Raw genomic sequence first — 14,876 nt, forward strand, 5'->3', positions numbered from 1 at the left:
CGTGCCCAGACCCCCTCTTTTTTCTTTTTTTTTTTCTTTTTTTTTTTTTTTTTTTTCTTGTTTGGTGCTGAAGTTAGAGGAGAATTTCACAGTCTTGGCTGTCTTGAGCTGCTGGATCAGCTCCCTGTGAGATTTACACATCTAAAGGGGAGTAAGAATATGACTAAAAAGAAAAAAACAAAAAAACAAAACAAAGGAAAGTCTTTCACCACCAAAGAAGTCTGCAGCGTGAATAGGAGCTAGACATGCTGTCTACCCAGAGTAGAATACTTTTAAAATGTAACTCGAAAACAGAGCAGGAAATAGTAAAAAAGTTGGACATGATTTAAAGAGAAGTGGCAGACTGCACACTTTCAAGTTTTACACATTGTGCTATCGTAGAGGCCGAGATCCCACAGGAATGTGCGGCGATGTAGTGACTGTTTATGTGGGAGTTCACTTATCTCATTCGCTGAAAAGGACGAAGATGTTCACACCAATAAACTACTTTTAGCTAACCACATGTTTACATTTCTGAGTATTTTATATAAACTGAACTGATTCACAGATAAACTGATTCTGCTAAAACACTAATGGCAGGCATTTAGCTCAGCATCACAAAAAAGTATTGCTTTGTCTAAAATGTCAGAATATTATCCTTAAAAATGGACATTTCAGGATATTTAATTGAGGTTTATTCAGCATGAATCCTATTTGTTTGGTAACTGATGGCAGTCTTAGAGGGGCCGAGACCACAGAGGACTTTTTTTCCTACATTTTCTGAATAAAAACTTCTCTTTGACTAGCTGTTAACGCTGAGACTAACTCATTTTGATTTTCACTTACTGAAGAGAACTACGGGAAATATATAAGCTGCACACTACCTTCAAACAGAGTCTCATACCTGTACTTTTGTTATTATGCCATTCAAAAGTTTGGCAGTGGCATTTTAGAAATTCTGAGCAACTTAACTTTGGTCACATACATTTGCTTTGCTGCGCTGCACACCGAGAAGATCATGAATTACTAAAAAGACTGTCTGTGTCTCCACTTGTGACATTTTCAAAACATTTTAACTGTGACTCATTAAGGAAAGTCCTCGTGGTCCAAACAACTCCAAAGTAAATACACTTCAGAGCAAAACAACAGATGCTTTGCCAACCTTTGACTCATTGCTGTGCTTGCCTGGAGTCTCCTCAAAGAGGTTTTGGATTCAGAGCTGGGCAAATAAAGAAGGAAATGGCTGCACGGTTTTCTGCATGAGTACACTTTTGGATGTCATCTTTATCACTGTAGGGAACACGAGCAAGGGAAAAACACAAGACTACTCAAAGCTATGTATTTTTTTTTCTTTATTATAAATATGACTAAGTACTCCCTGTGTTGCTCTGCTCACTTCTTTCCTGACCTGGACATGGCTAATTTAAGTTACTGTATTTTCAGCTGACCAGGGTCACCAGATGATCGAGGTGACAGGAGCATCTCTTCTAGTCACAAATGCCCTCAAAGACTCAGCTGTCTGTAAAACAGATTTTGGGTCAAGTACTCCACATGGAGCCGGTTTTCACCGTAAGTACGCTTTTTGAGAAGTAATCCTCCAAATGTCTGCAAGGTCAAGGTATCAGCAGCAGCCGTGCTATTAGTGAAGAGCGGCCAAGCATGTGGAAACAATTCAGATGAAAGGAGAGTGTCTTTAAAGCATTTCAGTGAACCCATCCGACAGTAAGCTCGGCTTCGAGTTGGGGATGTTTCGAGATCTGCGATTAGATTAGTGAAATAGTCGAGCGCACACACAACACTTTTGATCCGACTGTAGCTGCAGCACAGCAGCAGCTACAGTAAAAATAAATCTGGGGCTTGGCATGTCAGCTGGCTGCGAAATGTTCCATGAATTTAGCATTTGGCGCACAAAATTGTAGTTTGTATTTATGAGGACGGGGCTCTTGAAGGTTTAGTCTGCAGATACGTTGAGTTATTTTTTCAAAGTTGTGTTTTCCCTTCTGTGTTTAGAAAGAATGTATACACAAGTCCATTAAGTGTTGGTAAAGCTCAATAATGTGGAAGCCTAAGTGAAGCACTGATGGGTTTTTTCCACTTGTGCTATAAAGTAAATGATAGTACTCTATATGAGGTAACATGTGACTTAACAGTAGCACACGATGTAACATGATTAGTCCAAAACTTCAAACAGCAAAATTTTGAAATGTTTCTTTCACACAAAAAACATGCATTTGAATGAATATATATATAAAAGTTAAAAGAGACAAGTGTGCATGAGCACAAAACAAAACGCATTAAAAATATTAACTTCTCAATAAATGGATACAATTAGTAACCACTGAGCAGCAGGTTAGCTTTCAAAAAAAAACTAAATAAAGTAAGTTGTGAAACTAATAATCATTAAGTTGACTTGATTTGGTATGGTATCCCTCAGGGTTGTGTGTGTAGCTCATAGCTATTTATACTGTAACTAAACCAGAGTGCATTAAAACATGATCAAAACTTTCTAAGGGCATTTGTAGATGACACTGGCGCATAAGGTTGTTTTTTTGGTGACTAAGAATCATTTTACAGGCAAACAATTACTGGTGCTGAGACAGTCACCTGGTGCTAATTGATGATGAAATGAATACAATTATCATAATGTGAAAATACTGAGCTTCTGCTAAAATTATACACTTTACAGAAGTATACTCATTGATTTGTTTAATGTTTCTTCTATCAGGACTTTTTTTATTTCAGGATTTTACACAATAGTCCCTTTCAATCCAGAGATGCACAAGTCAGTTTTGGTATGAGCAACATATGAAGCTGACTATAAATCTATTTGATTTAATTTTGATGTCAATTTGATTACTGGGTAAACTGGAATGGAAGTAAACAAAGGAACGATCACCTCACCCACAGCTTGAAACTCTACTGCCATGAACAAAAAAATAAAAACATAAATTAAACTCATAAGAGAGAAATATTATACTGATGCCAAAGCCTTATAAAAGCATTCAATGAACACCACATACGAACTGAAACAACTAATATGTTATATTTACTGCCAAACTGACTGACAACCAAAGCACATCTCACACATAAACTAAATAATTATTAATGAATACATAAAGGATTATTTGTTTTTATATGCTACCCAGTCTGGGCAGAACACCAAATGCAGCCTTTACAGAGCACCAATATTTAATTTTACAGTAAAAAAAAACAAACAAAAAAAAAAAAAACAAAGGTGAAATTAAAAAGAAAGGTTTAGTCAAATAGATGGCTTAATTTGAGGATACTACTTTTGGACCCACATCAGGCGATCTATTTATACAAGCGGTTCTCAGTAGCCTGCCGTGTTATTGTAAACCCCCCTGTCCGACAAAGGACCCAGCTTTAAGCCCAGTCCTGGTGAGGCTTGATGGTCCTGAACAGGTCCTGGGGAGCTCAAAGTAAACAGAAAGCACAGCAGCATCAAAGACCTCACACTGGTCAACTCAGAGAACAACTGGCAGAGACAGAAGCATCTGTCTGCACTCTGGACATGAAATGTTGAAAACAAGTGCAAGATGACTTCAGCTGTTGTTTATGGACAATGCAATAACACCTTAAATCTCTCAGCTATGTTTAACATTTGCATTCACAGAGAGCTGAAACGAGTTAACGTTCACCAGACAGTGCAGGGTCCTTGGATTTAATTCAACATCAATATCTGAGCACCTGCAGTTTTTCTCGCTCTGCGCACCTCTGCTAGTCATTGCATTCCTTCGGTTTTCCTGATTGTGTACATCTGTCACAACAGCCTGTGAAACGGAGAGCAGAATCGGTGGGAGGCAGACGATCGAACGGTAATGCATCACAGCTGTTTAAGACTCGCGTAGCCCTTGAAATATGGGCTCTACTGTACGCTGCAAAGCTAACGCCGTATCCGGGGACATTTCTAATAAAGGACAGCACAAAGATGAGCAGCTCAGCTTTACACTGAATGTGTTATATTTCAGTTATTAGACTCTTGCATGCTTGCTGTTTTCAGAGAAGTTCAGGTCTGCTATTTTTTTCCACATTCATGGAAGTTTAATATCTGTAATGACTGTAATTAACCTTCTCTCAAGGGAAGCCTGCCAGCTTTTGTCTTTTATTACTGTAAGTTATGAATGCAAATCATGTACTGTTTTATCCTTTAGCCTAGTTTGAATGCTATTTTATGTAATAAAATTAGCTGCTATTAATTGCTCCTAAGTTGTTTTTTTTTAAATCAACATAGCCCATTAGAAATATAAATATGTGCTTAAAAAATACAGCTGCGTTAATACCCTCAGATATTGAACTCCTTACTCTTAGCAACGAAATCTGTATTTAAAGCCTTGTTGTCAAGTTTAGTAAGTGAATTTGTTCCAAGGTTTCATATAAGCTTGGAAATAAAGAGTGGGGTGCATCGTAATGAGTTAAAAAAAAATTTCAAAGTTATCCAAAGTACTTGAGTCCAGTTTGACATAAATACAAATGGCCAGAAATAAAATATATTTATGAACCACTAACAGTCTATTTTATGTCCCTAGTGTTGTTACACAAGCCTCTCCCAACTCTGTCAGAAATGAGGTTTGAAGTTTTCTTACCAGTCAGCTTTAAAACCTGATTAGTGGTGTGAGTTCATGTCTCAGACTTAGTTTTGATCTCTGGCTTTTGTGATTAAGATGTAGTCCGTCTGAACATTATTAAATATATGTCCAAAAGATTTAAATTTTTTCAATGGTTGCAATTTTTTTTTAAAAGGCATTGATTAAAATCTGTCTGCATTTGTCTTTGTTTTTTTCAAAGTGGAGTGTTACAGTTCCATTTACTGAACAGTCAGGTTTAGAGTCCTTCAAAAGGCAACCAAACAGATGTTAGACGGTCCATGTTTGGAACCCTAGTCAAGAATTTTCAACTCAGGTTTTAACATCTAGGTGTTTAATAAACCTAAGCTATGTAAGGATCAATGCACAGAGAGGGAACAATTCATATTTTACAAGTAGAAAAAATGTATTTTGAAATGAAGAGAGATTTTAAAGTCCTATTTTAGATGTGCACTGTCATCTGGTCTTCTGCACGATAGTCAAGCCCTGTTTTATCTAGTGCTCTACATTTAGTGTTGGTGGCAGTGTTAGACAAAAAAATAATTTGCCCCATTTGTATTCAGTAATGTGTAAGGGTTGGATGGGATCTTGTGCAAAAAGCTCTTGCAATACCGTGACAGCATGTTTCATCAAATTAGTCTCAGGCAGAGCTTTCTAGTTGCTACGTTGGTCTTACTTCATCTGATAAAACAGGTGTGAGCTGCAACTACGAGTCTAGTCAAGCTTAAAGGCGAATACTTTAAGTTTGGGGGAAAAAGAACTGTGACGAGAAGAATCATTTTGCATGTATAAGATAATGTTCGCTGCAGTTGCCTCACAAAGTTAGCATGAAATTTAAACAAACAGCTCTAGCTAAAATCTAAAATACTTTGTTCAAATCTGTACTAGTCAATTTTATTCTAAAAAGAGCTTTGTTAAAACACGTTCTACTCTCTCGATAAGCATTTTTGGGTTAATCGCCTGCACTTCTCATGACATGAAATATAAACCCCTGTTTTGCTGCCCTTGCTAAAATAGCAAAAAAAAAAAAAAAAATTCCGTTACTGGAAGTCATGACTGTGGGTGGTTTGGCTAGTAATATATGAGGTAGAACCTCCTGAGATTTACCGAGCAAGGCTCAGCTGGATCCACTTCAGAAAGTCCAGTCAGCCAAATGAAGGGAGGGAGGTTGACTGTTTTCATGCATCTCAATAAAACAGACTCCACCTTATGACAGACATGAACTGCAAGCGTGAACGAATCCATAAAATTTAAAAAGTTTGAGGAAAAAGATGTCTGCGAACAGCAAGCACACTTTGCAATCACTGTCCTAGTTACAGCAGTGTTGGAAATATTAGCAATGCGGGTGTGGAGTCAAGAAAGGAGACGGATCCAAGCACGATCTGGGTTGAGTACTAAACAACAAACAAACTGTAGAGCAGCAAGTCAAATAAAAAAACAGATTTTACGCAAACAAGGCTGGCAATCATGAAAAGCATAAATGACAGTTCCCAATAAAGTCATTTACTACAATAGATGGTGCCACACTGACCCCATTTTATCAGCTTGCTCACTTCACTGGTGTCTGCGGGCAAAACATCTGAAGACGATACAAAGTTTTCACACAGTCCGTCACCAAGTATCACACACCAATATGCAACTGTTATGAGCACCGCTAAAGTCTGCTTAACAGTGTATTTGAGTTGTTGTACTCTATCAGGATCAAATTATGTCACTGCTTAACTAACTTTTGTTTTTACACTGTCCAGCACATCAGCATAGCCATTGCCATGCTCACAATAACTATTTACTCCCACGGTCGGACACTGAAGAGCATTCAGTCAGGCATAAATCCCAACCTCATCTGGTTCTGCAGAGGCTGTTGCTTTTGATCAATTTCCAGCCGACCACATTCCCCCGCTGCCTCCGCTTCACATTCACGACACGGGGATTCCCTTTCCTCTTGCTATTGTCCAAAGCAGCCAGTGATTAAACTCTAGAAGGAGCTTCAGGCTCCAGCAAAGGTCATGATATGACCTAAACGGGCAAGCCAGCATAGACAGGAGGCATTTGTTTTAAAAGTTGGCTTTCTCTTTTTCTTCCCCACCATTTTAGCCTCTAGCCCCACCGTCCTTTTGCTAAGTTAGCTAGTGAGCAAATAATTGCAGGTTGGAGCACACCGCCCCAGGCTCAGGCTAAAGAAAGTTTCACCTCATATTTGAGCCACAGTATAAACAACCTGTCAGGCATGCATTGGCAGTGAGTTTTTTTTTTTTTTTTTTGTCATTTGCTGCAACGATTAAAGCTTAGAGAAGAAAAACTGCCTAGAACATAAATGTTAAGATGATTGACTTCAATTAAGTTGTAGCAGCTCTTGATGTGACATTTTGAAAGGATTTTTGTTTATGTTTTCCTGTCGATTGGCTCTTAAAATTCCTTTGAACGGAGTGTGCTCTCATTCCACCTCTAGGCAAAAGTGGCACTTAAGGAAAGATGTGCCGTAAAGTACTTGACACCGCCTGGTTTCACCCTGTCTGGTTTTGTTGATCTGCCCAAAAGCTAACCAGGTCAGCACTAATAAAGAGAATTTGGTAACCGATACAGATTTTTTATGGGAATATTGTGCCTGCTTTAACCTGCCTTACTGCTCACTTTGTCAGCCAATAAACACATTCAGATTTGGAAGTTAGATGTTTTCCCTGGAGCCCAAAGTTGAACTTGAAGCTTCATTTTGCTTTGGACTCTGAAGTGCTTCCCTTGTGTGATTTCCCTTTTAGACTGTATGTTTGTGATATTTCTTAATATTCATATGCTGGCAGCAGTTAACTATGTCTGATGAAGTGAGCTGTAGCTTTTATCACAGGCCCAGATGTGAAGATGTTTGTTTTAACCCTTCCAGACCGAATGGATTGCCGACGGTCCAGCCAAATTTGCAGTACCGTAATTCCGCCACACTTGGCGCTATCTGAAAATTTCCAACGGTTTCTGAAAGGGGAGACGTTGCTCTTTCCAGCCAATATCAGGTTATTACGGTAAATTCACTCCCGCCGGAGCAGGGGGTGAAATTAATCTGAGGGTCGCTCTTTTAATAGATGGTACTTTGCGAAAATACCTTGCTAGATATTGGAAGTTCCCGTTTTTATGGGTAAATGGACAAATATATTTATTCACAAGACATTTAAAGAACTGCGTACAATTAAAATAAGCAGAGACATCCAGGCGGAGATTTAAAACTTGCGTATTAAAGGGGCCTGACATCTTGTTATAATATTAGACTCATATTTTTAACATAACAAAGGTGAAAAGGAATATATTAGCAGCAAAACATTTTCCATTTTTCATCATGTTTGTATGGCAGCATTTCATCACCTTCCTAAAATAATGACTTAATTCAAAGAGTGATTTTTTTGCCTTTTTTTTTTTTTTTTTTTTACTTTTTTTGCAAAAGTAAAAAAAAAAAATAGGTCATTATTTTAGGAAGGTGATTATTTGGGGTATTCAGTGGAAAATAGAAACTGACATTATATAAATGATTTGTGAGAACTATAAGACATTTGCCACTGCTTAATAGCTACTATATATCCCAGCCACACTGTTGTGATAACATTTAATGTCACACTGTGCTATGTCCTCATCAGTGATGACAATTCACTTACACCTGCATGCATAATTCTTAAAACTGAAATACATGGTTTGACCTACTTTTTGACTGATTCAGCTTATCTATCTGACATTGTACATTAAACGTCAATCTGAAATCGCCAATTAACCCTCAAGTAACAAAAAAAAGACAAAATAATGGCAAAAGTAATACTTTTCTGAAGCAGCAGGAAGCTGAATTCCACGCCTCTGATACCGATACACATGCGCTACCCAAAAAAAAAAAAACATGCATCACATACTTTAAAGATGTGACAGGAATTGATGTTCAACAAAATATTTTTCCACATTCCGTTTCAGTGTGCTAGCATACATGGCAAAATAGGAAACGTGACAAAAGTGACATCACTTTTCCCACTGATAATGCCAAATTTTTCATCTGGTTTATTGTTTCCTGTAGGTGTTAGACTTAACTGCCCTTTGTCTGGGTTTTTCTTTGCTGATGATGGATTTTTCATTTTTTGGAATACTGTTTATGAATAAAACGGGAAGGCGGGGAGCGAGAGAGAATTTATAGTCTTCCCAATAATATGGCTAAAATCTCATTTCATCATTTGGTGCCAGTAACATTTACCGTACCACTTAAAGAGGTCGTCTTATTGTTGCGGCTGCATTTTGAGGATTTAGCCTATGGTGAAGCATAAATGACCCCAAGCTCATAAAGTATAAGATGACGCAGCTTACCAGGAAATCGTTTGGATTGCGATGGCAACAACCACAGTCAAGAGGAAATACGTTTTGTACTCAGGTAAAGTGAGTGCAGACTTGAAGTGAGTCATTTGGTTCTCCATGTCTGACTCAGCATGATTTTTTTTTACATGTGGCTTAAAAAACCTGCTCTATAACTGGTTTCGCATGCAAACCACATTTGAAATGAGGTTTTGTCTCAGAGCAATTGTGGTCGTAATCAAAACGACAGGATTAGTCATACTCATATAATCAAAAACATGCGGCCAGTGTCTCTCATCCCTCTTTCACATTAAGTGTCTTCTGCCTAGTAAAGAGACAGCTTTGTCTCCTGCTTAACTCAGCAGAGTCAATTGCCATCTGAAATCTTTTCAACCGATAAAAATAGTCAATAGAAACACATCTCTGTTTATTAGGAGGCACTAATATGTTGCTCATTTTGTTTTTCAGTAGGAATCTGAAATTAGTGGAAAATAAAAGAGAAAAAAATAAACTGCCAAATCTTTGGGATGTAATGTAAAACTTGTTTATAAGGTGAAAATCATGTGATATACAATATCTAGAAGTTTAAGTGCACACTAGTTTAGCATGTAGACTGGAAATGTCATGGGTCTGAACAATACTATAACAGGCAGTCATACTGAAACTGTCTCAAAACAATGAGCTCAATGTGTCAGGATTCAGCTGAAATATCTGCTGTCTCTTTTGAGAAAACAATCTCTGACTCACAGCTGCAATTCAGAACAAGCATGAAGTCAAAAAAGTGCTTCAAAAATGCTCCCATTGTGTGCACGGCTACCAGATGTTATGAAATGCTCAATAAACTACTTTCATATCATCTGTTGCTCAACTAGAAAATGGAAGAAAAAAAAATACATTGACCTGGCAAAGGTGTTTGGTGAAAACCAGCAGCATGCCAGAACACACCTCGAGATAAAAGAAAAAGAGTCTGGCAAACACTGAAGATAAACTTTAGATATTTCTCTGTGAATGTACTACGAAAAGATTTGGTAGCCTGTGTGAATTTTAATGGGAAGGAAATGCCAAATAGCTCCAACGTATTTCTCTGTGTTTGATTACTACATGCTGTACACTGACAGTCAGAGTATGAAGATTTTCCCATGAATACGTTGCTCTGCTTTGGTTTTGAAAATATGTGGCAAGCCTTTGCTTTGTGGGTTTATCAGTGGTGGGGAAAATGATACGGCGCAACAATCAAGCAACGAATATGAAAAAATAAATAAATAAAATCTGAGTAGCTTGATCTGACAACCTTAGCATGTAAGTGTACATGTATATATCTGGTGTTGAACCACAGATCGTGTTCACGCAAACACTTATGGATAATCGCAAAATAAACATAAAATCTGAAAACCTAACCCTGTAACAGACTGAATGTTATTTGTTATGTTACTGGGGAAAAAATATTTTATACAGTATGTAACAAACTGTGGCTTCTACAGCTGCAATTATGTAAAATTAATGAATTGTCCAATATACAAGAGAAATCACTTGTATCTTGACTTAACTGACAGAAACCAGATTTATTATAATTTATTTCCAGGGACAAACAGATTATATGTATCACAACATCTGCAATTTTCTGACCCTTAATTTTAGCCATATTTTATTTTTAAAAATGGCTAAGAAATAAGACTTATGACTATTTTTTGACCGATTCAAGCTCAGCATGGTTTCATTGCTGATGGTAAACTTAGCATGGTGCCGCTAGCATTACTTAAAAACTAAACTAACATTAATATTAGTAAAACTTTTTGTCGTAGCAGAGGGGTACATGCTGCTGGAATAGGGCAAATTACAATAACTATTCAGACAGAAAAGACTACCAGGTTGCAATAGAAACAACACTTTTCGGTGTGGAGGTTGATACTGATGTCAGCTAAAGTCTGAATCAGTGAGGTGTGACGATCACAGAAATTGAAGAAACTATTTATAATGTCTACCTGTTTGAGGTTTATTTACACTGAGAGAGACAGAAAGAGCAAAACTTTCTCTAAATACCAGGACGGACCATGAATGGGTAAATTAAAGTTTTTGAAAACCTTTTCTAGTTTTAAGCTCTATATGTTGTGGAATATGTTAGATTAAATGTTGGCAACCTTTCGTAAATGTCAACGGTAAGAATCTACATTCTCTAGGGAATAAATACAGTGACTATGTTAGTAATAATAGCAATAATAGCAATGCTATAGTACTGACCAGTAATGTACTATATAATTTAAAATGTAAACTATCTGTCATCAAATTGTTTGTTTACTCTTACACACACGCGGTCTCCTCTTTCTCATAATATAAATAATTATATGAATAATTTCTAGCCACTCAGAGCAAAATAGATTGTTTATTAAAAAGAAATCTGAAATCAGCAAGAGGAAAACCTCAGATCACAAATAAGCCACAGATTTCTGATATTAATATCTTAATTACAAGATTAAGAATAATTTCCAAACTTTTTTAGTTTTATTTTCTCAGCATGTCTTTGCAAAGTGAATGCAGAGCAAGCAAAGCCAGGGATGGCGTTTTCAGAATTAAGGAAGTGAAATGATGTGAAAAGATGTGATGTGACTTGTTTTAGCCAAAGCAGGAATTCACTAATAGCTGTGAGAGGGGATTGCAGCTGTGACTGCATGAAGTCGGGTTACAATATACAGACCATAAGTCAAACTGCATTCTGTGTATTTTTTCTTTCTCGTGTCAATTGATGACTTAACACAAATAAATAATGAATAATCATGTCTGACTGACCTGAAAACCTTACTGCTCATTTACAGCAGGTTATTACTGCACTTAATCTATATCTCCAGCAAGGAAATGGAACAAAATTTGCTTCTCTTGGGATTTGCTGAAGAAAGTCCTTGACCTTACTTAATACTCCTGATTGAAAGACCGCTGCTAATGGATGTCAAACCGTAACCAAGTGCAGGTACAGTGCACACCAGTGAGAAGGGATCTGGGTTTTGTTCCATTGTTAAGTGTTTACCCAACATAGAAAGCCCTGCTCATACACGGTGCAGTAATCAGATGCTTTAGACTCTTCAGGTTTAAATGACTGTAAGTCAGGGTGGTCATGAAGGGAAAAATCACTCATGTTTAAGCAAAACAAACAGCCTTGGGCCTGAACGCTGGTTAAACAAGTATGCAGTTATGGATACGGAGGCAGATAAACTGCAGTCTAGACTTTTGACTCAATCTTTTGATAAGGAGTCTCACTGAGATTCATCAACTCAGATGTTTCTTTCAGTAAAGGAAGTTAAAGAGGTTACAGTTACAAGACCTTGCAAAATACGCTTATATATCTTACACTTTGTTAAATTCAAACAACATTTGGTAGGAATTGTATTGTAAATCAGCTCGAAACGGCACACGTCTACGAAGTTGAAGGAAAATGACGCATGGTTTGCAGGATTCCTTAAGAGTAAAAAATCTGAACAGAACAGGATCTTTGTGTTGTCAGCCCTCTTGATTCAATGTGAAACTACTTCAGACTTTAGTCGTAGTCAAACGTATTTTTGTGTATGTCTCTGAGTGATTTGTACACTTAGATGCAGAAAGTTTTGCCCAATTTTCTAGCAAAATATCTTAAGCTCAGTCAGATCGGATGGGGATGGTCCATGAACAACAATTTCATAAGTGATTTTACAGAGGTTGAACTTCTGTCCCATTCTTCTCTGTTAGTCTTTTGGAGCCTTTCACAGATTTTCCAGCAGGATTTCTCTGCATTTAGCTCCATGAATTTTCCAATCAGTTCTGACCAGCGTCCCTGTCCCTGTTGAAAAAAAAAAAAGCTTCCCCATAGCATAACACTGCCACCATTGTGTTTCACTGTGGATGCTAAATGTGACGTATACTTTTTTTTTTCTCCACAGTGTTTTGCACCTTGGCCAGAAATTGAATGTTTTGTCAAATTGGATTGGAACAACTTCTGCCACATTATTTTTTATTTTTTTTATTGCCGTCTTTGTGACAGTTGTGTAAAATTAAAAACTAGACTTTTTGTCACTTTGTCACTACTGGACTTTTTGAAACTCTTTTAGAAAGGTCATGTTGGTAGAGTCCTTTACTAATAGTTAAATGATTCTCTCACATTAGCTTGGGATCGCTGCAACTCTTCCAGAGCTCCTACAAGACGCCTTACCTCTGCTATAATAGAGTCACGCTACACACACACACACACACACACACACACACACACACACACACACACACACACACACACAAACACATGCACATGCAGACTCTGAAGGCAGCCAGTTGCATTGGATTTTTTTTTAAAGGGTATCAAATCCCAAAGGTTTTTGCATGTAGCTTGACAAAATAGGAAAAGATTTAAGAGGCATGCATACTTTTGTAAGATACTGCTTTACCACAGGTTAATAAAAACGTTCCCATCATGTGGCTGACCTGTTATTGTTAAATTAACAGTGCTGTAACTGGGATTAAACCACTCATTAAAAAAAATGGTGTGGATACTTTTTGGAGAGCCACAACTGAACACATAAAAAGGAGTCAAATCAGATAAAGCTGCTCAACATCCTGAGGTTTCTGCGTCAATTAACCCCAAAAGGATTCAAATGTTTAACACAAAAGACAATGAGCTTCATTCTCTCTTTCCCAGTAGGCAAATACTTGAAAAGCTTCAGATGTTGTGAGCTGTCTCACCAAGTGAGTTCAGAAAACAACAACAACAAAAACCTTCACTGAGCGTGGTTACAACAACACTGTGCAGACTTTGTGTGCTGTAAGTTTTACTACCTAGAGAGCAAGTGAGGTGAAGTGGTACAATACACTCGGTGATCCTGGGAGCTCGGTCAAAATGCAAAAGAAAGTAAAGTTATTCGTGGTGATTTATTTATTTTGTTGGCGGGGAAGATCTGCGGGTAAACAATTCATGGCTGCTAAACTTCACCCACAAATGCTTCGCAAAGCCGCAGACTTGTCCAACAAAAAACACAAGGTCTGAGTTAATGGGTCAGTGGAGCACTTGCTCGCTTTAACCGCAAAACAACAATGAACAGGAAGGACAAACAGGAGGCGACGTCTCCATGATACTTTACCATGATTGCTGGAGTTTCCCCCCCCTCCTCTAGCGGGCAGAAAGTTTCTTCATTTTTGGATCTTGATAATCCTCTTTACCTAGCTCCACTTGGCTCTGCGCTTGGAGACCTGCCATGTTTAGCATATCCCTGCCTGGAGAGCATCCGCATGACAGTGAGTCGACTTGATTGAAAAAGAAGAAAAGTCAGCCCCAGTCTTCACGCACTTTAACTTTGTGGAATAGAGAGACGTGCATTGCTGAGCTGCCTGTTGATCCTCCAGCTCCTCTTTCACTTCTAGTTCACTTCCCCAGCTCCTCTGAGCGTCGGGTTGGGGGGGCGAGAGGGGGAAAGGAGTTCAGGGAGGGGGAGGAGAAAAGCGCTCCCTTTTCAGAGGAAAATCCCCCTCCAGGCTTTTCAGAGATTTTCTTTGCTCTCTCTCTCTCTCTCTTTATCGCGCATGCTTTATCACACACCCGCAGACGCAATATGTCACAATCCCAAACACAAAGCATTCAGAGAAACAGTCGCTGGCTGTTAACTGTACTCCAAATAGGAATCGAAACATTTCCACATCCCATTCTGCCGTGCACTCAAACCTCCCCATGCATCAGCACACTTTGAAGGAAGTGCACCTTTTTTCTTTTTTTTTTTCTTTTTTTTTGTGGCCCAGATCTGCAGAAATCCAGCCCCTCATTTTTGGCCCCTTTTCTTTGTGTTTTACTCCCCGACAGCTTTTAGGAGGCTAAGTCAGTCTTTCTTCTCTCTCTTCTAACTTCATAGACTTCCACTGTCTGCTTGAGGCCTTCTCATTTCCTCTCTTCAGCAGTTGTCCGCCGGGCAGACTGACCTGCCTTAGCCCAGCGTCAAAAGAAGAGAGCACAGAAGGTTCCCTGCCGCGGTCCAAGCCAAG

General features: G+C 38.3%; 1 protein-coding gene across 3 annotated transcripts in view; it reads right to left on the bottom strand.

Moving 5' to 3' along the window:
- The window catches only part of quob (quattro b), a 51,921-nt gene extending 37,638 nt beyond the window's left edge, over positions 1–14,283 (bottom strand). For all 3 annotated transcript variants that reach the window (XM_015044468.1, XM_015044469.1, XM_015044467.1), the window contains exon 1: positions 13,985–14,283. In XM_015044468.1, the coding sequence (XP_014899954.1) occupies positions 13,985–13,987 (3 nt within the window). In that variant the 5' untranslated portion in view covers positions 13,988–14,283. The remainder of the gene's footprint in view (positions 1–13,984) is intronic.
- Between the last annotated feature and the right edge of the window lie 593 nt (positions 14,284–14,876).

This window comes from Poecilia latipinna, unplaced genomic scaffold (genome assembly GCF_001443285.1).
Source record: "Poecilia latipinna isolate Pla-1442-1.1 unplaced genomic scaffold, P_latipinna-1.0 Scaffold677, whole genome shotgun sequence".
NCBI classification, from domain to species: domain Eukaryota; kingdom Metazoa; phylum Chordata; class Actinopteri; order Cyprinodontiformes; family Poeciliidae; genus Poecilia; species Poecilia latipinna.